General features: G+C 44.5%; 1 protein-coding gene across 1 annotated transcript in view; it reads right to left on the bottom strand.

Moving 5' to 3' along the window:
* RAB30 (RAB30, member RAS oncogene family) overlaps positions 1–21,128 on the bottom strand; it is a 52,496-nt gene that overhangs the window by 18,009 nt on the left and 13,359 nt on the right. The window contains exons 2-3 of the mRNA XM_038131177.1: positions 3,042–3,142; positions 1,594–1,677 (exon numbers count right to left, since the gene is read on the bottom strand). Of these exons, the coding sequence (XP_037987105.1) occupies positions 1,594–1,677; positions 3,042–3,134 (177 nt within the window). The 5' untranslated portion in view covers positions 3,135–3,142. The remainder of the gene's footprint in view (positions 1–1,593; positions 1,678–3,041; positions 3,143–21,128) is intronic.

Raw genomic sequence — 21,128 nt, 5'->3', positions numbered from 1 at the left:
AGCTCCTGCGTGTCGTCTCTGACCGAAGTGGGAGTCGAAAACACGTTGGGCACCACCTGATGGAACCCGTGGGTTTCGGGCTGTAAAATCCCCCCGGCTAGCTTGGGATTTATGCCCGCACGGATCCTACATAGACGAAGTAAAGGACGAGAAGCGCTCTCTCTCCACGTGGTTCTGATGTCCTGTTTATTAGCTGGAAGGGGACATCTGCATCGTAGGGTTTCCAGGTGAAGGAGAGAGAGGGAACGCCCAACTTAAGGGACATTTATACCCGCGGAATGGGAGGCGGGGACGGAAGGCCACACCAGTGGGGAGGGAAAAGGGAGGGGTTTCAAAGGACAAGACCACAGGTACAAGCCTCAGGTGTATCTGAGGGACGCACCATTTGAGAAAAGGGGGGAAACATTTGTATAACACAACACCCAGTGCAGAACATCTAAATACCTATACAGTGCATCACAACACCCATTTTCTTCTTAAACCCCTCAGTGGTGCTGTGGTACAGGTTAAAAAAAACCCCGGGCTGAAAATCTGCCCAAGTCCACTGTTCCCATCCCATCACACAAGCTTAAAAAGAAGTCTCAGTGTCACACCCAGCCACTGTCACACTGGTGCCACTCTTGCATTTGCTCACTATTGTGTTTGATAAAGACAGCAAGGGGAAAACTGCTGGCTTTCACTTTGATGCCCCTGAATTTCCTGCAGGCAGAGTAAATCCAGGAGCAGCTCAGGGACCATGGACACCTTGACATTTGAGGCTCAAATAACTACTTTTTTCTCATCTCAGATACCACAGAAGTTCAAGTGAAACCTTTACTAATGAACAAAGTGGTAGCAGCCAACATTTCTGGACTCTGGAACCCAACCATGGATCCCATTAAAGCATGAGATTGGCCTCCAATCTCATGCTTTGTGTGTTTTGGCCCAGGCAAAGTAGCTCTCTGCCAAGTGATGCTCAGGCTCAGCTTGGGAGTCAGCTCAGGACAAGGACAGTTTCCCAGAAGTGGCTTCCATGCTATTTTAGAGGGTGAAAGAGTTAAAAATATGGAGAACTTTGCCCTTTGCAGTCAACCTGTTTGCTGAAACACAAGTACTGTGGTCAGCTCGGCTTCTCCCAAATCCATAACTCGGCAGAAGTGGAAGATGAGCCTCCATTGTGCAGAACTACCCAAGTCCAGATGTCTGTTCTCCCCAATGGCCATCTTGGGAGCTCACAGGAGAAGACTTTCCTCAAGCACATCTCACTGGGAACGCAACAAATTTCTGCTTGACAGAAGCACAGTGAGCAGAGGCTGCACTGAAATGCTTCTTTGGGCTTCCTCAAGCTAGGCATGACCTCACTGTCTCCTAAGCAAGGACAGGAATTTTGCATGGTCTCCCTGTTCCATTGTCTCCCCTCCAGCAGGTTCAGTTTTACAATCCTGACAGTAATGGTGGAGGGGGCACACAGATTGTTAGACCCTGCATTGCCCAAGCCTTGCTAGACAGCCCTGACCTTCCTTGAGTGTCTTCCAGCAGTGGAAGGGCTGCAGCAAGAAACCTCAGCTATGGTACAGCCACATTAATTTAGATTTTAAATCATCAGACTCCTACCTTTACTTTTTCACCGTTTATCTCCACAGTTTTAATCATAAAGTCAACCCCAATCGTGGCTCCTTGCCCTGGTGGGAAAAGCCCCTGGAAGAAAACAAGAGTTTTGATTAAACTTATTTCTACAATAAGACAAAAGTCTCACTGGGTGCCAATCCTCACCCTTTTCCATCTTCAAAACTATTCATCTGATGTCCCCTTCCCATGACACTTCCAGCACCTTTAGAGTGTGACATTTCCCCAGCATGAAGGTTACCATAAATTCAAACTGTGTTTTGTCTGCCTTTTACATCTCTAATTATGCAGTAAGTCATCGACTTCAGAAGTAGGAGCATAGGAAAAGAAAAAAGAGGAAAAAAGAGAGGGAAGGAAAGCCCTTCTGTACAGTTGGAAGAAGCAGGGGAAGTGTAAAGACCTTCCACCCTACTTCCCAATGCATTGAAAGATGTGTGAACATCTGTGTGGGATGAGATGCACTTGCAACCTCATGCCTTCCTTTCTCCCTCCACAGCACCCTGTGGCACCAATAGGCATTTCTGGCAGCTCTCACCATCTCTGCACAGCATTTCAGGAGCAAAGCACAGTAGTGCCAGCCATCACCAGTGCCACAGCAATGGCAAGGGACAGCACAATGCTGGTGGTATTTGATTGCAGCATCATCAGAAAGGAGCAGCAGCAAAACAAATGAGAACTTCTTGATTTCTGGTCTACCAAGTCATGTTGACTTTGGGGCACATCCATCCCCTACAATAGCTGTACTGCCAAAGAACAAGCAGCAGAAGTTGCCAGAGATTTTTGCTGTAAACCTTTCGGGTATGACTAGCTTTATTGCCACTGGCTGCCACATGTTTTTGGAGAGCATCTAAAATCACTATAACTTCAAAACTAAAATTAACAGTGAAGGATAAAATTGCTGATAATTCCTAGTGGAGAGTCCAAAACACTACAACTTGTGCTTTATGATGCATCATGCAAAGTCTTTCCTTGCTGTGGATCACAGAGGCTATTCTGACACAAAAAAAAGACACTGGACTGACAGCTCAGGACCCAGATTATTTTCTTTACTAATGACAAATAACAGAGAGCGCTTTGTGCGGCAAAGGTTGGGGAGGAGACCGGGAGATGTGTTGGTCTTATAACTGGTCCAGAACACCACTAAAACAGGAAGAATTGTCCCAGTGGCTTTCAGAGGGGACTTTCCACCTTCAGAGAGGAATGAGGTTTCTCCAACACAAACTCCAGAACAGGGCCAGGTGCAGCATTAGATACAGATGCACTGCTTGTGCCAGTATGTCACTGTATGTGATGCATCCATCAAGGGTGTGAGCAACAAAATGCTTTGGAGCTGTGACACTGGCAGAGCCCTCAGTGCAGAGCTGAAGGCTCCACACTCCCATGCCAGTGCTGTTCCCATCCCAACATTCTACAATCCAAGAGGTAGCCAGCCTTACCTGAGTGAAGCGACGGACTAAGCAGGTCTTCCCCACCCCGGCGTTGCCGATTAAAACAATTTTGAAGAGGAAGTCATAATCTTCCATACTCATTTACGCAGCTGCAAGAGAGACAGAGAGCACAATGCTGTGTGAACCAAGCCAGTGGGGACATGCCCTTTTATCCCGGCTGAACTTTATTACTCCAAATATTCAGAACAAAGGTCTCTTGGCACACACGTGGATCCTCGATAAGGGAGAAGAACACTTTTCACTCTGAGCCGGGGCATCCACGTAGTCAAAGTCAGCTGCTGTGAAACCTTGGCCCCTTTCTGGTTCTCATACGGTCTCACCTGGCTGCCCACAAGTTAGGGATGCTAGTTTCAGCTTTCCAAGCAGAGCTCCACAAACCTGAGACACTGATTCCTAGATGTTCCCAAATGTTTGTTTTGCTTCTAACTACATCAGCTCCAAAGGACAGCATGGACTTTATCACATTGTCTGAGCGGATCATGTAACTGACTCCTGTGAGGGAAATATCCCAAACCCCACCATGAGTGCCTCCAGGAGCACACTGGGTGCGCACAGAGCAGGGCTTGGGCACGCATGAGGGCAGAACAGGTAGGGGACTTCATTCTAAAACAAGAACAGCATTGCTTGCCTTAAAAACAAGAAGAGCTCATGTGCTAAAAGTGTAGTGAAAAGTGGGATAACAGTTTAGCTGAAGTATGAGATGTTTTTAGAAGAAAAGAAATAATAGATGCTCTTAGGAATATTACTCCTCTGATAATTTTCTTTAGTTTTGTGAGGAATCTTTAGATTGCTCAAATGGGAAGTGAACAGAGAGAAGCTGAGGAATTATCCAGCATACTCCATGCCCCAAATCCAAGCTCCTCAGCAGGATGCAGAGACTGATATTTCAGCAATGTCACAGGAGATGAGCAGGGTTGTCTACATGGGGAAAGTTCCACGTGGCTTCCTACACCACCCACAGCATGGGAAGGACCAAACAGACAAATGCAGAGCCGAGCTGCTGACAAATGCATTTGCTGCAACTGAGCAAGTCATGAGGGATGAGCATCCACACCTCCATCTCCAGGGCTCCCAAGGGTGCTGCCAACACAGAGCCCAGAGAAAGGGTCTGTAACCTCCCAGGAAAGCAACAACAGCCAGAAGAGACTCCGGTGGAGATTTTAGGCAGAAAGAAAACCCAGAGACAAAGAAGCAAAGGACAGTGCCCAAATCAGCTATGTCCAGGAGGATCTAAGTATTATACATGGGATCAAAGATCTGCCCTCAAGACATCAGAAAAGACAGACTTACACTGTATCTGAACTGATGATGTGTAAGGCAAAACCAAAACATCAGTACCTAACCCACCAGTATCTATAGATTAGGTAAAGAATGAGGTGATAGAGTCAAGGATGGTAAGTGTAGCAGAAGTACAGGGCAGATACGTAGGGAATGGGGGGGAAAAAAATGAATTACAGAAGTGCTATCCTCAGTAAATCCCCAGATTGCTTAGAGGATTTTTACAGAGCTGATGAAGGGAGGAAATGCAGGCTGGGAGAAACCAGCTTCCAACACTCAGTCCAAAGTCAGGGTGCTGTCTCCCACTGCCTCCAAAGGTCCTTCCTTTGTGACACACACCAGAAGGCTCCAGCTACAGACTCCAGTCCCACAAACAGCTGTGACAGGCTTATACTCAAACAATCAGAGAGTACAAGATAAAGCTGAGACAGTCTGTTTCTGCCTGGCAGAGAACATTGAAACAGCTCTCCAACCACCACCAAGAGTCTGGTGGACCTGAGGGCAAAAGAGGTAGAAGACTGACTCAGCTGCTTCACATCTATGTGGCCCTTGGCCTTTCCAACAGCCTAAAAAAAGGGTAACCACACCAATTAGTGACTAATGAGCTGCATCACATCAGCAGATGGTTAGTAGGAACACAGCTGAGTCACTGCAAAGACGTGTCACTTCACCCGGGTCAGGGACACAGTGCAGCACAGTGCCACCAAACAGTAGCAGCTGGAGGTGTCCTGAAGATGCTCTAACTTCACCTTGCTCCAACACACAAGTCCTTGCAGATCCTTCCTCTCTTAGCAGAGTGAAAGAGTGGGACCTTAAAAAACAGCCCAAAAAAAGTGCCCTTTTTATTTTCTGGGACTCTCACTTTGTTAAAATCCTTCCATATCTTCGTGACTGGCTTTCCCAGAGTGGGACCGGATAACAAAAGCAGCATTAAACACACGTTGACAGTGCTCTTAAATGAAGACTAAATGTTAACATAAGGTTTCAAGGTTTCACACTAGCTTCTGCCATGCAGAAAAACGTGATCATCCACCAAAAGTCTATTTCAAGACTAATGATACTCACGCAGCACTGCATAATTATTCCTGGGATCCTTCATACCCCAGAGGGCATGCTCCACCCAGAGAGATTTCAGTTCCATTACTTTCACCCTAAACAATCCAAAATTCAAATTTATCTTCTTAGGAAGCTTAAAAATAAACTTTCTCTGCAGATCTTGGAGGTCAGAAATGCTAAATGGCTCAGACATAGCCTAGAGTTGTGTCTGATCCCCTTCATTAGGCTCTAGGACTAATCATATGTGATAATGACCCCAAACGGGAACTGACAGACGAGCCAAGACCATAAAACAAATCATGCAATGATGAGATTAAATGCCAGAACGGAAGAGATAGGAGAAGTCAGGGCATGGGAAGGGAGAAAGCAAAGCAAGCAGCAAGGAAGAGTGAGCAGTGTTTTGTGGTGCAGAGTGGGCAGATGAAGCTGACCATGGCTGCCCTGTCACCCCAGCTGGCGCTCCTCCCTCTGAGTGCACACACTGCCAGTGCTGGACACACAAACACCGCACTGGCCACGTTATGAAATCCTCCCCTCCTGCACGCCAAGCCTTGCAGCCAAGTGACCTTTGCTCTGACTCAGGCTCACAACACCCTCCCCTCTCCCCAGAGATGATGTGTCTCACCCTCTACCCCACTTACCACAGGTGGGGAATGTGCATCTCAGCAATACAGCACATTGCATTATATGCTTCAAAAAACCCCAAAACAAATGCAGAGCACAACTTCTCTATTTGTTTTTGTTTTCTACGATTTCTGGTGTGGGTTTGGGTTTTGTCTTCTCCTCTCTTTTCTTGTGTTTGTAGGTACAAGGCTCTGCCTCACATCCCTGCAGTGGATTCAAGTGTTCAGGATGCAGCTGCCTGTACCACCCTCTGGAGGAGACAAGAACCTGCAGAGAGGGCAGGAGATTGGATGCCAGTCCATGCCTCAGCCACCCCTCACCACACCCATTTAAATCACAAACACTACAGCACAGAGACATGTCCTGTCATGAGATGAAGCAGGAGTAGAGTCCAAGGCAGAAAATTTGGTTTCACAGCTGTTTTTCCTCAAGGCAGTTTATGCAGCTGGCATCCCAATCAGCCTCTGTGGGCAGTTCCTGCCAGCCTCATACACAGGATCAGTTTTGTGGGGTTTTATTTTATTTGGGTCACTGCTCTGCTTCACTCCATCATGCGACCCCACACATGGTCACTCTGGACAGAACAAGAGGCCAGGAGGGATAAATCAAAGCAGGGCTTTGATTCCACCTGGAGAGGTGATCCATCAGTGGGAATGCAGCTGAAGGACAGCAGGACTTGTTTTAGACGTAGTTTTCACAGATTCATAGAATCATTAAGGTTGGAAAAGACCTCTAAGATCACCAAGTTCAACATTGCCAAGTCCACCACTAAAGCATCTCCCTAACTGACACATCTACATGTTTTTCAAACACTTCCAGAGGTGGTGACTCCACCACTTCACGGGCAGCCTGTTCCAGTGCTTCATCACCCTTTTAGTGAAGAAATTTTTCCTCATCCCGACCTAATTCTCCCCTGATGCAACCTGATGCTTCCTCTCATCCTATTGCTTTTCACATGAGAGAGTAGACTGACCCCTACTTCACTACAACCTCCTTTCAGGCAGTTGTAGAATGAGAAGGTCCCCCTGCGTCTTTTTTTCTCCAGGGTAAACACTCCCAGCTCCCTCAGCCACTCTTCATCAGACTTGTGCTCCAGACCCTACATCAGTTCCATTGCCCTTCTCAGGACATGCTCCAGAACCTCAGTGTTTCTCTATTTGGGCAAGACAGTGCAATAAATACTTTCGATATTCTTCACTTATTAATTCCAAATCAACCAAAAGACTGGCAAGATCCACACAAAGCAAAAGTCCAGGGACCAGGGACTTTCACCCCTCCTTCTCTCACCCAACCTTGTACAAACAAGTTCTTGCTCCCATGGAGACACCTGAAAAGGGAAGTGGGCTGCTTTTCCCATGCTCATGTTCAGCTGCTGTTGACCAGCATGCCCAGGTCCTTTTCCACTGGGCAGCTTCCCAGCCACTCTGCCCCCAGTCTGTAATGCTGCCTGGGTTGCTGTGATCCAAGGGCAGGACCCAACTTTGCCTTGTTAAACCTCATACAGAGGATCAGATCCAGCCTGTCCAGATCCCTCTGCAGAGCCTTCCTGGCATCCAAGAGATCAACATTCCCACTCCACTTGATGTGATCCACCTGACTGCCACCAGCCACCTGACTGAGGGTGCCTTGATCCCCTCAGATCAATGATAAAGATATTAAACGTGAGTGTCCCCAGAACTGAGCCTTTGGGAACAGCACTTGGGACCAGCTGCCGGCTAGGTGTAACTGCATTCACCACCTCTCTCTGGGCTCAGCCATCCAGCCAGTTTTCTGCCCAGTAAGGAGCTGGATGAAAAACAAAACAGAACAAAAACCAAATTATCCACAGCTGCAAAGGTTTCACCCCATTTAAGGATTAAGACCAAAACTATATCAAGCCAGGAATGCTGATAATTTGCACTTCAGCTCTATCCCACCTCAAAACCCCATCACAACCTAGTGCTGCAATTAGGCACAGAGAAGGATCTGCCTTTCCACCTGCTGGGTCTAAGCAGTAGCCCAGGGCAGGTTTTGATGTATTTATATAGTTCTCAACAAACAAGTATTTTCTGTTCTTCATCACCCAACAGCTATAAACAAAAATAAATTTACCCAAACATCTAGGTTCAAACAGCAGCAGTTATGTATACAGATATTATATTGATTGCGTACGGCACATGAGCAACAAAATTCAAAGCTAAGGCTAATATTTCAAGCAGAAAATTATTCCTCGCAGGCCAGAAAATTGCAGGGAATTCAGGTCTGGACATGCTGCTGCGTTATGTAACTCAGGATAAAGAATTTTCATTACCAAAGCACCTGCCAACCCAAGCAGGCTCCTGCGCTCAGCAAGCATCAGCCAAGCTCATACCCCTCTGCAAATGAGCAGGCTCGATTTCCCGCTGCTTCCTTGCCCACTTTCCTCACTCCTCATCTCCACAGGGTTTAATTTCACTTCCATTCACATTAGAAAAATTAAGAGGGACTTAATTCCCAAGAAAGTCTGGATCATGCGTGCCTCTGTGCTGATGGTGGCAAAACTACAAGTTCATGGGATGTATGCTCTTGGCATGGTGCAACATTGGCTGCTGATGAGCTGCTGATCATTCAAAAGTCTAGACACATTTAAAAAAGTGCATATGGAAAAAAACTTCAGATTATGAAAACCTCAGCCCTATGCTATATGGAGAGATTCATGCTCCTCAATGCTTCCCTTGGTGTAGGGTTTTTCTCCTACACCAACCAAGCAAGTTGAGTAAGTACAAGTGGTCATGTATCAGATGCATGTTTTATGCCACAGATATATTTCTATAAATAAAAGGAAAGCTGAAGCTGAAGGGTCAATGACCATACAGACCACACAGGCCTTCCCCTAACCCCTTTTGCCACCATGGAAAATCTGCAGCTCATTGAACTACTTTGCTCAGGTCGTGGCTCTCACATGAGTTTGCCTCCAGGAGCTTGTGTAGGTACTACAGAGGAATCCACTGACCAGCAACTACAGCTGCTTCCCCAAAGAACAAGCAGGTAAATGCAGCACCAATATCATCCCAAAGAAGAGCCTGGAGCCAGAGCTCCAGAGGACAGGATGCTCTGCTGTGGTGGTCCCACTGAACACAAGACACCCCAGCCCACGGCTGGACATCAGCGCCTACAGACTGCCCTCTCCATCTGCCTGCTTGGCTTACACTGGAGGTTACAGGTCTCATACTCAGGAACAATCTTTGGATTTTCACACATTCCAGACATCCCCTGACAGTGAAAAGGTTTTGTGTCCAGGCTTTCCACTTCTAAGTGAAGTCTTCTGGGGGACTTTGCATTAACACACATCATTAATCCTTTTTGGATGGATGGTAGAAAGATGTGTTAGGGTTGGACACCTCCTGGGGAATCTCAGTGCCAAAGACCCTTCGTGAGAGATCAGGCAACTGACAGCTCGCCTGATGCAGTGTCCTCATCTAACTTTCTCACCTCTTGGAGAGAAAGTTGTCTCACTCAGAAACATTGGTACACGTCAGCGTTAGGAACGGCCATGGAAGTGCTAAATATCACATGCAGACAGCAAGTTATATTCCATCACACACATCTGAGGAATGAACTGGTAATAATAATAATAATAATAATAATAATAATAATAATAATAATAATAATAATAATAATTCTCCTCGCACAGATAAACTAATCAGATTTCTGTGTTATGTAGGAATAATGAGGTACATGCAGTAGTTACAAAATGATAAATAGAAAATTAATTTCTTTAGGATTAAACAAAAAACGTGCTGACATGTGCAGCCACAATGCTTCAATGGTGTCTGACCAGACCACATACCAGCACCCCCAGGACACATACTATCTTCAGAAGCATGAGAACAGCCTGACACTCCATTTACTGTCAAAATCTGGATTTTGACTGTAAAAAAGTTGGTGTAATATTAACACTTTAAGAGATGCCTGGGGATGGGGACAATACTGCATGCGCAAAGCAACACTCCGTTGGTCTTGGCTACATTTTAGCACATCCTGCGACCACCAAGCTGTACACTCTGCAGGAACATGTTTTTGTGCGTGGAAGCATTTACAGCCAGCACAGCAGACAGGCTAACTTCCAAGTGTGGAAAAAAATCCATTGCCAGAAATCCAGCCAAAAAATGCTGTTTCATCCACTCAAAAACAACAGCCTCTTCCCGAAGGGTAAAAAACAAAAAACACCAAAATAAGTGTGTAATTATTTTTTAAACTACAGCCAAGAGGTAAGTGAAACATATCTGGCATGGAAAAGCCAGGAAAGCTAATTGAGTCCAGCTCTCTGGGTGAACTAAAGCTCCCACACCAAGACCTGACCCACTAAAATGGGGAAATCCATCAGCAACTTATGTGAGATTTTGTGTCTTTAGAAATCAGGTGCAGGATCAGGCTGAACCCCAGGTGTCTCCCATGAGGTTTCTGGGGACAGTGCAACTCCAAGCAGTGAAGTGAAGGCTGCCCCCCTCGCAAGGAGGCAAAGCCAGGGGAGAAACAAATCTTTGGTTTAGAATAAAGGCTTGTGCATTGCATGTCAAACACAAAAAAATCAAAGAAGTCTCCTGATGCATTACTTTGCTGAGCTGGCTGGGGTTTGAGTGGCATCATGATCATACGTGGAAAAGTTTTGAAACTGGGTGACAAGGTTCTGCTAAAAACTTGGAAGATCAGACAGCTTGACACCATCATTTTTGAGAATATACGAGAAAAGCTATCATAACCCAAGAATTTCAATAAAGTATTTACAGGAACATCATGACTCAAATGGGGTTGCAAGTGCAGAATTAGCACAAGTGAAACTATGCCATTTAGCAGTGACATAATCATAAATGTATTGTGAAATATGAATATGTGCTTTAGACACACTTTCATAACCCAGACTATCCAAGAAAATTTTCTTGAGTTTTAACTGCAGTGACATGTCTTACTGCTGTTGACCATCTTGTTTTCATTGTGTCAGAGTCTGTGGAATGAACAAAAAAAAAAAAAAATCCAATAAGGTTTTGTTTAGCAAGAATGCTTTCTAATTGAAAAAATAAGCCATTATTTCCATCTCTTCACTTCTGCTTAAGTAAGCTTGTGACTTACTGGGATTTATAGCACTTCTCCATCAAACCCATTAGAAGTAATAAGTAATTAAACCTCAGCTAATTGCACTTGCAGGTGTCTGAGGTCTGAGCTGTGCTTGGTACCATGCCATGTCAATGCCATGCCAGGCTGTGCCAAATCAACAGTGTCCTGGAGTAGCAAAAAAAAAAAAAAAAAAAAAAAAAAATAGACTATATAAATATATTCCAAAATACAATTTTATATATAAAGTAATATGTATTTGAATATTTAATATATATATTAAAAATATGTCATTTAAATATTGTAATAGGAATAAATTACCAATACCAGCAGCAGAGGAAGAGAAAGAGAAGAAAGATAAAAATCATAGATCCATACAATAGTTTGGGTTGGAAGGGACTTCTGAAAATCATCCCTGGAAGTGTTTGAGGACAAGTTGCATGAGACTCTGAGTAATCTGATCTAGAGGAAGGTTCCCTGCCTGTAACAGGGGACATGGAACCAAGTGATCTTTAAGGTCTCTTCCAACCCAAGCCACTCTAGGATTCTGCAATAAACTTCAATGAGAGGAGCTCAATCCCTAACCAGCTCCTCTCATACATTTTGTTACAGTGTGAGGTGCAGTGAAGCAGCCTCCCCAAGACAATTGCTTAGAGGAACTTTATCCAGGAACAAACACAAAATTATCAGGGCAATAATTTGCCAAGTTCAAGCAACCCATCTTCAGTCAGTCATTTGCATTTGGGTTACAGGGGCAGCTTCTTCCTGGCACCTCAAGAAGGTGGCTGTAACTCCCAGGCAAAACTTTCAAGAGCAACCTACTACTCCAGAGGTGGATTGTTAAGATAAAAGAGTTCTTTGTTGTGGTTATTTTTCAACTAACACAAGGAAATAAAGAAGTGACCCGGTGTTTCAGCTGGAGGCTCCCTCTTCAGGAGCACACATGCAACATGGTAAGTGAGCCACATGTAAGCTGTGCATCATACCTGGGCTACCACAATAGGACAGACAGCACTTTGCCACAGCAGGTTTGCACTTCAGAAGGATTTCTACCTCTGTTACACCTTTTAAGAGAAGATCTCCTATCTAGAAGTGACAGTGTTTTTGAACATGAAAGGATAGGATAGAAGGAATAAAATACAGTTGAATGTTACAGGCTTTTGCCGCCAAAGACGAGCTTGGAATCCCAAACCAGGGGGCCCTGTCTGCCACTAAAGTCAAGTTTGGGGTGATAAGTTCTGATCTATTCCTAGGCTGTTTATTGCTCCAGTGGTCCTCAGTTTACCACCTCCTATTTCCACATGGTAAGCACATTTTACCTGTACCAGGCATGCTCATAATGCTTCAGCTTCCTAATGGAACTACGCTACCAGCTCAAGCATTGTATGTGCCCTATAAGAAGTGCTCCCCTCTAAAAATGGTCTCATCTGATGGAAATCCCTCCGTTGGGATCAACCATCCTGCCTGGCAAGTGACTGAGCTGGCAGGGAATATTCTTTGCATTTCTGCAAAGAAACACTGCTGTACAGTTTTAACTGTATCTGCCAGAGCAGCAGATGTTACACGAAAACAAATTGTTCAGAGAGGGAAGAAAGTAGAAACAATAGAGAACTGGGTGTAGCTTCAGGACTGGCTTAAGAAGATGTTTCCAAAGGGAAAGCTTCCAACCCTGCTTGCTCCAGACAGCTGCAGGAAGGACCCAGTCCAGATGGGGAAAAAAACCTGAGGGTGGGACAGCAGAATTAGACTTTATGGCCTGGGTTACAGAATTTAATTTTGTAAAGAAGTATGTTTACTATCTTGAGCATCTCAATAACAGTAACATCATATGATGGCTCCCAAGTAAGATTTTTATAAGGCTATCACAGGTCTCTTTAGAAGGTAAGGAACAGTATTCATGTTTTGGTTACATTTTAGCTCACACACTAACACACAGCCTATTTTCAGCTCCCCTTATACTTTCAGGTGGTTACAGTACTTTTTATTTACCCCAAACCACTGCAAATGTACGGTTAGTCTTCTAGGGCAGCTATCTGCTGTTAAAACCTCATCTCAGCCTTGGACCAGCTGCAACTCAAGAAAATGCACAGGGTAAATTTGGCACTAAAACAAATCCTCAAACACAAAAAGGCAGCTCTTTAGCAGAAGCTTTCTGCTCCAGGCCTCCTGCTACTGCAGGGACCTTAGTCAAACATCTCACCTAGAAGTGCGAAATGTGAAAACATTATTTTAAAAGTTGTGTTCCAAGGTCGTCGAGATTTATTGTTTAGAGCTGATGCAGCAAGCAGTACCTTGAGGACTAAGCAGGCAGGGCCCCACAAAACTAAGCACTGCATGTGCATGCACACACACATTAAAGGATGGCATTGGCCACAGCAGCTCTCCAGCCCAGATAAATCATGTCTCCACCTCTGCACACCTCTACACCCGGCTCAGCTACTGCCCATCTCCAGCCACATGGGTTAATAAATTATTGCAGAGATCTGCAGAAAAAGATCTGCATTTGGAGAGAAGGTGAAGGCACAACCGCAGCTTCTGCGGCACCAATATTCACCCTTCTGATGTCATAAATGACCAGCAACTCTGTGACAGCCCAGGATCTCCCAAACAATGGTGCTTTTGTTCAAAAAATCTCTTCCCATCTCTCAGGACTCCTCAGTACAGACACTGCTGTATTACAGATATTAGCACACAAAATTAGGTTTTTTTCTGTACTACTATTATCTCCTGGCAGCAGCCCTCTGAAGTTTTTACCTCTTTGGGACTAAGATTAGGAAACAGAAAGTTACTTCCTCTTGCTTACTTAAAGCAAGCAGCAGCCAGTCCTTTGTAGACACTGATGCCACTGTGAGGTGTGCAGCCACTGGGACAGGGACCTTGGCACTCGCAGCTGCACGGTCATGGGGACACCACTTGGCACGTCAGCACACTGTTTGTGACCATCTATTTTTATTCCTTAGCAACAGAGCAGCTTTTGGGGTTGAGCTTTGAGCTTGTGGGGCTTTTTTTGTTGTGTTGAATCTATATTTGGCATCCCGAGGAAATTCCTAAATAGAAGACAGCAATTTTTAAAAGAGAGGATAAATGCTGGCACTCAGCTTTGCTGACAGCAACACCACCACCAGGCTCTCAGTTAGTGTGGAGTGCTCAGACCTAGAGCCAAGGGAAGCTCTTACATGGACCAAGCATCAAGAGTCACATCCCTCACACTTTCTGTCTTTGCAAAACCTTGCCCCAGCATAAGAACAGGAAAAGATTTATTGGCTTATAAAGTCTCTAAGCCATTTGTATCCTGTGTAAACCAACATCTCCAAGGCTCTGAGCCTCATCACTGCTCAGCAGCATTGATGGGTCCCACAATAATTTGTGTCCTGTGGGAAACAGTGCTGAGTGGTCCGGTCTCAAAGGGGGAGAGGGGCAGAGGAGGGGAAAACTTCAGTACAATACAGCAATTCTGAACTAAGATACCATCCTTACCATAAATCATGGAAATATCAATATCCCCCCAGCTTTCCACAGCTCTTAAATAAAAACATGCAAATTAAATCCTGACTAATCTACATGAGAAAAGCAAACAACACCTGATGTTTCCCAACTGTTAGCAACATGGCCTTAAATTTTTTTTTTAAAAAAAGATATCATCATAGGAAGGATAAAGATATCACATGGCTTGGCAGTTTCATCGGTTGTCATGGCAAATGAAAATCCCTTACTCTCCAACTTGCCTGTTTTAGAGGAAAGGAAACAACAAAAATGCCCTTTTTTATGACTGGAAAGCAATGTTTTCCTAATAATCACTCATGAACCCACTGCACACTATATATAAACAGCTGCTCCTTCCCAGGGAAAATGTTTGCTGTTTCTTACTGAGCAGCTCTGGGGGATCCAGGCAATTCAGCCCCAGCAGACATTCAGGCGCGGGTAATGAAAATCACGTGCTCTTGGATGTGGTGACTTCTTGCCTGCCAAAGGGAGCCTGAACTAGCTGCAAGGGGGTCTCAGCTCCACGAGGGTTCAGCCACCAGCCCCCAGGAGAGGCTGCCAGCACAGCATGGCCAGGAGAAGCTGGCAGCAGTGTGAGCCCCCTCCTCTGCTACCACACTCAGCATCACCGTACCATTTCTTGCCACATCCAACAACGGGTGTGTTTTCCTGTGTTCTCAAAGCAAACCAAAACCATGGATGTTCGTGTGAGTTTTGATCTGCCAGACAGGTTAACAGCAGCAAAGACACCCCAGCGTTTGCTCCCACCCAGGCAATCCAAAGCACCTTGCACCCTGCCTGCATGACCAACATCACACATGTTTCATTACAGTACATTTTCTAAATATAGGGAAATAATTTGGCTGTAACTTCAAAGGCAGGTCCCCAGAGAGCCTGTTCCTTCCAGTCACACTGCCTTTTGTCTTTGGCAACATGCTCAAAATCTGGGAAGCTGAGGATATCCCCACAGCAGATTTACATCACTCATTTCATTAGCAGGTTTTAGTTCATCGGTTTATCTCCAGCCCTTCCCCTCCTGCAAATTGCTCTCCACTCCTAGACTTCAATGCAATACTCTTGTCTAGAAGGAACAAGACGACCCTAAGGAATAATGTTTGTTGTACAGTATGGCAAGCAGTGCTCCTCTGCGGGTTAGGTTTTTTCCAACACCCCCATCCACTGTGATTGCTTGGGGGGAGCAAAAGATTGCACCACCACAGATGGGCAGCTGGCTGGAAAGCAGCCCCTTCTCTAAGGAAAGCCACAAGCTCTTTCCCTTATCTTCCTGAAAAAGCAGCTGTGTACCAAGCTGCACCACTGCACTCCAACACTGACCATGCATGTACACCGAGGCCCACGTCCTCCCAAAGCCTCAGTGCGTTTGCACTGCAGAACCTTCATAGCAACAGGAAAACCATGCTCCTGCACAAACCTCATCCAGCATCAGGGATGCCCATACAAATTAGTTCAAGGTAATGAGATAACACATGGATAACTAATTTAGATCCTTCATCTTTTGGATATGAGGCAGAAGGAAGGCAAGTCATCATTGTCCTTTCTCCGTGACCAGGCTGTGCCGGCAGGACCGGGGGTGAGACGCCCACCTTCATTTCCAGGTGGCAAGTACAAAAGGAGGTCACTTTGTATCAAGTACGAGATAAATAGATTCTCACAATAACTTCAGCTGCAACACTGAATTGCATTGCAAGGCTCATGCATTAACCCTCACCCACACCAAGGAGATGGAGCATTCAGGTTACTGAAGCTACTGAGAATGCAATCACAAGCCAAGGGACAGAAGAACTCGGCTCTTTCACCCATCCAATAAGCCAACTACACAGAAAACATGATTTTTCCATGGAGGATTCCAGCCAGACACCTCATCACACTGCTCCTGCAGCATGCCCTCCCCGCAAGGGTTGCTGGCTGGCACAATCAGCACCCTCAGTTCAGGATCCACAGTGTTTCTGGATTGCTGCGCATGTCCGTGGTGGTGGGAAGGAATGGGCAAGGGAGAGAGCATGGGCCAAAGGGGAATTCGAAGGCGTGCTGCAAAAGAAAAAAGGAAACTGAAAAAACCAAACCCAAGCAAGAGTAGTTCTCATTGGGTATTACAGAAGAACAGGCTGCCACTTTTGGACACCACACAGTTCTACAGCCTTAAGTTGAAAGGATATGACAGAGCAAATATTTTCCATCCTGACTAGGAGACCTTGTAGTAGTCTCAAGGCAGCAGCTAGTAACACTCAGGTGTTCAAGATCGTGACACACAATACAGGAAGAAAAGTGTTTCAGTCACAAAAAAGACTGCATTTTCAGCTTCTCAATTACATATTTATTCAAACATTTTCCTTTAGGATAGAGCTTGACAACTAAGATGGTATGAGGCAGACAGACTGTGCTTATGGGGGTAAGGCACATTTCACATTTGTTCATCCCTTGCATTTTCCCAATTTTGCACAAAACTATTTGGACTAGCACCATTTGTTCTTTAACAAAATGGGCAGTCTACCCAAAAATATGGCTTGTAATTCAAAACTCAACATAAGGCATTTTTATTTAGGGAAATAAAGAATTCCCTCACATTGTGTTTCAGTTTGCCATCTATCCGCTCAAACACAAGCACAGCCTTGCTGCCCTCCAGCACAGCATGTTCCCACCAAGTATAAAGCAGCGTACCAACAACAGCTCCTATTGCACAGCAAATTGTCATGAGTTCTAAAGAGATTTCATGTCTAACAGAGCCTGTGTAAAGCAAAGACAAGACTTCTGTAGAAGCTCTATATTTCTTTCCTTCTGTATGTATTTCTGTACTACACGTGACTGAAATTGAATATCCAGAGAACAGAATAGGGGTTTTTTTCCTATTTTGGTGCATATTTATCCTCTTAGCAGGTAAAAGAGGTGAAGACCAAAACCATAAGTCAGCATATAAGAAGATGTTTGGCTGACTGCTTGCAGGACAGGTGCTATATGGCACTTTAGACTTTATTCTTTGCAAGGCAGCAGTGATCAGCACTGCCCTGAAATGGCACTGCAAGCCCAAATCCACCCATCCTGCAAAGCTCTGTGCAAGGATCTTGAACAACAGCATTATCTTAAGTCTTAATTTTAAAAGCAGATTTATAAGAAGTCCCTAGTTTTCCCTCTGAAAACAGAGGGATTACAATGACTTGCACAATTTTACTGCAGTCAGCGAACTCCAGCAAGAACATAAGAATTTCAGCTTTGAACCACCTTTTCAAAATACTCTCTCCTCCAATCCATTTAGCTTCACTCCAAAGGAAAAAAAAAAATCCCTCTTAACGTGTGCTGCTGCTCCCTTGTAGCCTAAGCTCCTCAGTGTCTGTGCAATTGTCATGTGCAGAACAACTGAAATTGAGGCAACTTGAACTACTGGATACATGTATGACAGAAAGCAAAAGAGAAGCTGCTGTGGTGGTAAAGAACCCAGGCAGGGTAACAAGGCTTGTAAAACTGGCCTCATCTGGACTGGAATATTTGCTTAGCTGGCAGTACTCTCAATTGCTACAGATGATGGTGAACAGAAACATGTTACAGCTGTAAAAATCTAGGTTTAAAAAGAAAAAAAAAAAAAAAAAAAGGTGTTTTTACAGAAACCAGGAGGCAATTTTAGGTTTGATTATAAAAGGAAGAAATAAGATTTATAGGTTGAAAAGAAAGGGGAAACAGGAAGAACAGAGGATGAATCTGGGCTAAGGATGTCTAGGCAGATGCTGCTGGAGCACCAAGGCATGAGCCCAGCCAGCCGCACTGCGGAGAGGAGCATTCCTGCCAAGCACAGCAGAAAAGGGCAGGGAAAATGCTGCCCAGAGGGGAAGATGGGAAAAACAAATGGCAAAAAACTGTCCCTAACTCTGGAATGACACCTGCCAGCTACCTGCAGAGATAAAAGCCACGAGGTTATCTCTGCCAAAAGTTAAAACACCCTCAGTTTTTAAAATTGCAAAGGGGGTGCATACGTTGGCAAGACTGTGTGTTGGATCTGGGAATCTGAGAATCTGAATTCAAACCCTAAGCATAAATCAGGTTCCAGTGCCAGCCTGAACAACAGTCACTATAGCCCCAGCTCACACATCCACCTGTAACAGAACATGCATTTGTAAGTCACTTCGTAAGTCACAAATAGGCTTTTGGTCCACTGTCAAAAGCACCAAAGAGCCCATGACAACCAGGGAATATTAGGCATTAAAAGGTCAAGTATCCCATTTGTGGTGCAAGGCAAGTGGATAGGTTTGAGTATGGTTTTGGCATAGCAATGTAGGTGGGCTTGGGGCAAAGCCAAGTGTTCCACATCCAAAAAAGTATATGTAGCATTTGGAGAGAGGAACTTCACCTCCACTGGAGAGATACAAGTTTTGATTGTGGGCTTGCTAACTCCATGCTTTGGTTCACAGCCCTATTGATGCTACTCAGCAGGAGCCTCACATACTGCTTGAAGTTACAGTCAGCAGTTCCAAGCACTTCCTGAAACTCATTTGTGTCTCTTTTCTTGGCAACTGATAACCTCTTCTCTCCCTTCCCACAACATTGGACAAGCACCAAGTGCGAGTTCCCAGGTACAATACAAGAGTTGCACATAATGGGGGTCACACAGAAAGCACTGTGCTTGGGTTTGTTGTTGTTGTTGTTTTGTTGGGGGGTTTTTTTGTATATTTATTACACTTAAGCAGTCAGCAAATGTTTTTTAAGAAGTCAGTGCATGTTTTTTGGAGCAGGTCTGTGTCCACTCACATCTGCCCCAAAGCCAGCAAAATAAAGTCTCAGCATGGTTACAAATATCATTCCCTCCACCCTCAACACAGATACACTCATGGACAGATCCAGAGCCAGGTAGTGATAAGCACATAGGAATTAGGAAGCCATTATTAAATATGTAATATAGAATAAAAGTAAATTATTACTTCTTTCACTGCAACAGCCAACGCTGAACACGAAATGAAGTCAAACATTAGCTGGGTTATGTAAGAGCACCAGAGAAGTGTTGCAAACCTTATATGGGTGGTGTCTCTGCTTTACACACTTATTGGACTCTTCCTCTCTGTTTTGTTATTTTCTCCTTGTTGCTATCTCCATGTGCATGACAAGAGTTTTCTCTATACCAGATTGTACAGAAGGTTTTATGGGTTCCAACAATATGTGAGTTGTGCTTTGAGAGAATATATCTTTTCAGTCTATCACACTGAAAGTAGCCTGTGGCATTTTTAAAATGTTGGAGTAAGAAGTCAAAAGCTTCACTCAACATTTAACTACTGCGAGCGCACTTTCCACCTCACACCTACCCTCTTGTACATCCTTTCAATTTTAAAGGAGAGCAAGTTGTTCGTAAACAGTATGTACATATTCCCCTTTCCTCATCATTAACAGTCACTTCAAGCCTGTATCATGATAAAACTTGAATTTGGGGCTGATAGCTTGACTATATTCTGTACTATAGAAAAATTACTTACTAAGAATTATTGTCCATCTTTGAGCACTTTGTACACAGAGGCAAAAAGGGGAAAAAGTAACAGATCAGGTAACTTGTTCAAAGAGAGAAACTCAGAAATAACTTCATGTAAACCAGACCTATGCCTCATATTATCTTTGTTGAACTATTTTACCTCTCCAGCCTCTTTCCCTGCTGGTGTCTCCAACTCTGCTTTGCTTTTCTTTACTATCCTTGATGAGAATCTTTTCATTCTGCAGTCTCAATATCCACCTTCCTCTACCATGCTATCTCTCTTTACCACCTTCCTCTATCATGCTCTCTATGTGCATTTTTGTCTTTGTCTCTCAAGGAAGTTGTAATAGGGCTGGTGTTTTTCTGTGGGAATTATTTTTATACCACACTCAGGAAATTTTCCCTTTTAACTAAGTTTTGTATAAAAGCCATAGCTACCACAATAGACAAGATAATACTTTCTTCTACCTTCTCTTCCCACTCACTCCTAGGCACTGGAAGACAGGCCATCCATGATGGCCCAGCCTTTCCTGGGGTCTTCACCATTTCTCCAGGCAGACAGGCTACATCCAATTGCTCTGCAACTGTCCAAATTCTCTCCCAGACACTAGTGCCTCTGTCCCCAGCCTCAAACAGAAATACTGTCTATCCTGATTTAATGTTCTATGTGCAGCAACAGAACTGGCTGATGCAGTTCTCAAGTAGCTGATACTTACCTAAGAAGATTTCAGATTTCCACTTAAAACAGACACCACCCAGCTTCGCTTAAACCCTCTCCTCCCTTTTCTCACAGTACAGCCTTACTCTTCCCAACCAAAGCCTCACCAACCTGCACCTTTGCTGTTCACACAGATCATTCACATGAAAAACTGGTTTACTTTCAGTAGGCAAGAGAGTTATTTCCTGCAGAAGTACAGCAGCAAAGCCTTTAAAAAAAAAAAAAAAAAAGAGAGAGAAAAGTCCCTTCAGGATTAATCCAACCCAGCATCCTCTCACATCTCAGGATCTCAGTTATTGCAATTGTACCTCCCTAGCCTCGACAGATCTCATTTTGGATCACTGGCATCTCCACACACACATGAAAAAAAGAAGGTGCTGTT

This window comes from Motacilla alba, chromosome 1 (assembly GCF_015832195.1).
Source record: "Motacilla alba alba isolate MOTALB_02 chromosome 1, Motacilla_alba_V1.0_pri, whole genome shotgun sequence".
Lineage (NCBI taxonomy): Eukaryota > Metazoa > Chordata > Aves > Passeriformes > Motacillidae > Motacilla > Motacilla alba.
Note: the sequence above shows the minus strand (reverse complement) of the source record. Positions and strands in the feature narration are given on the sequence as shown.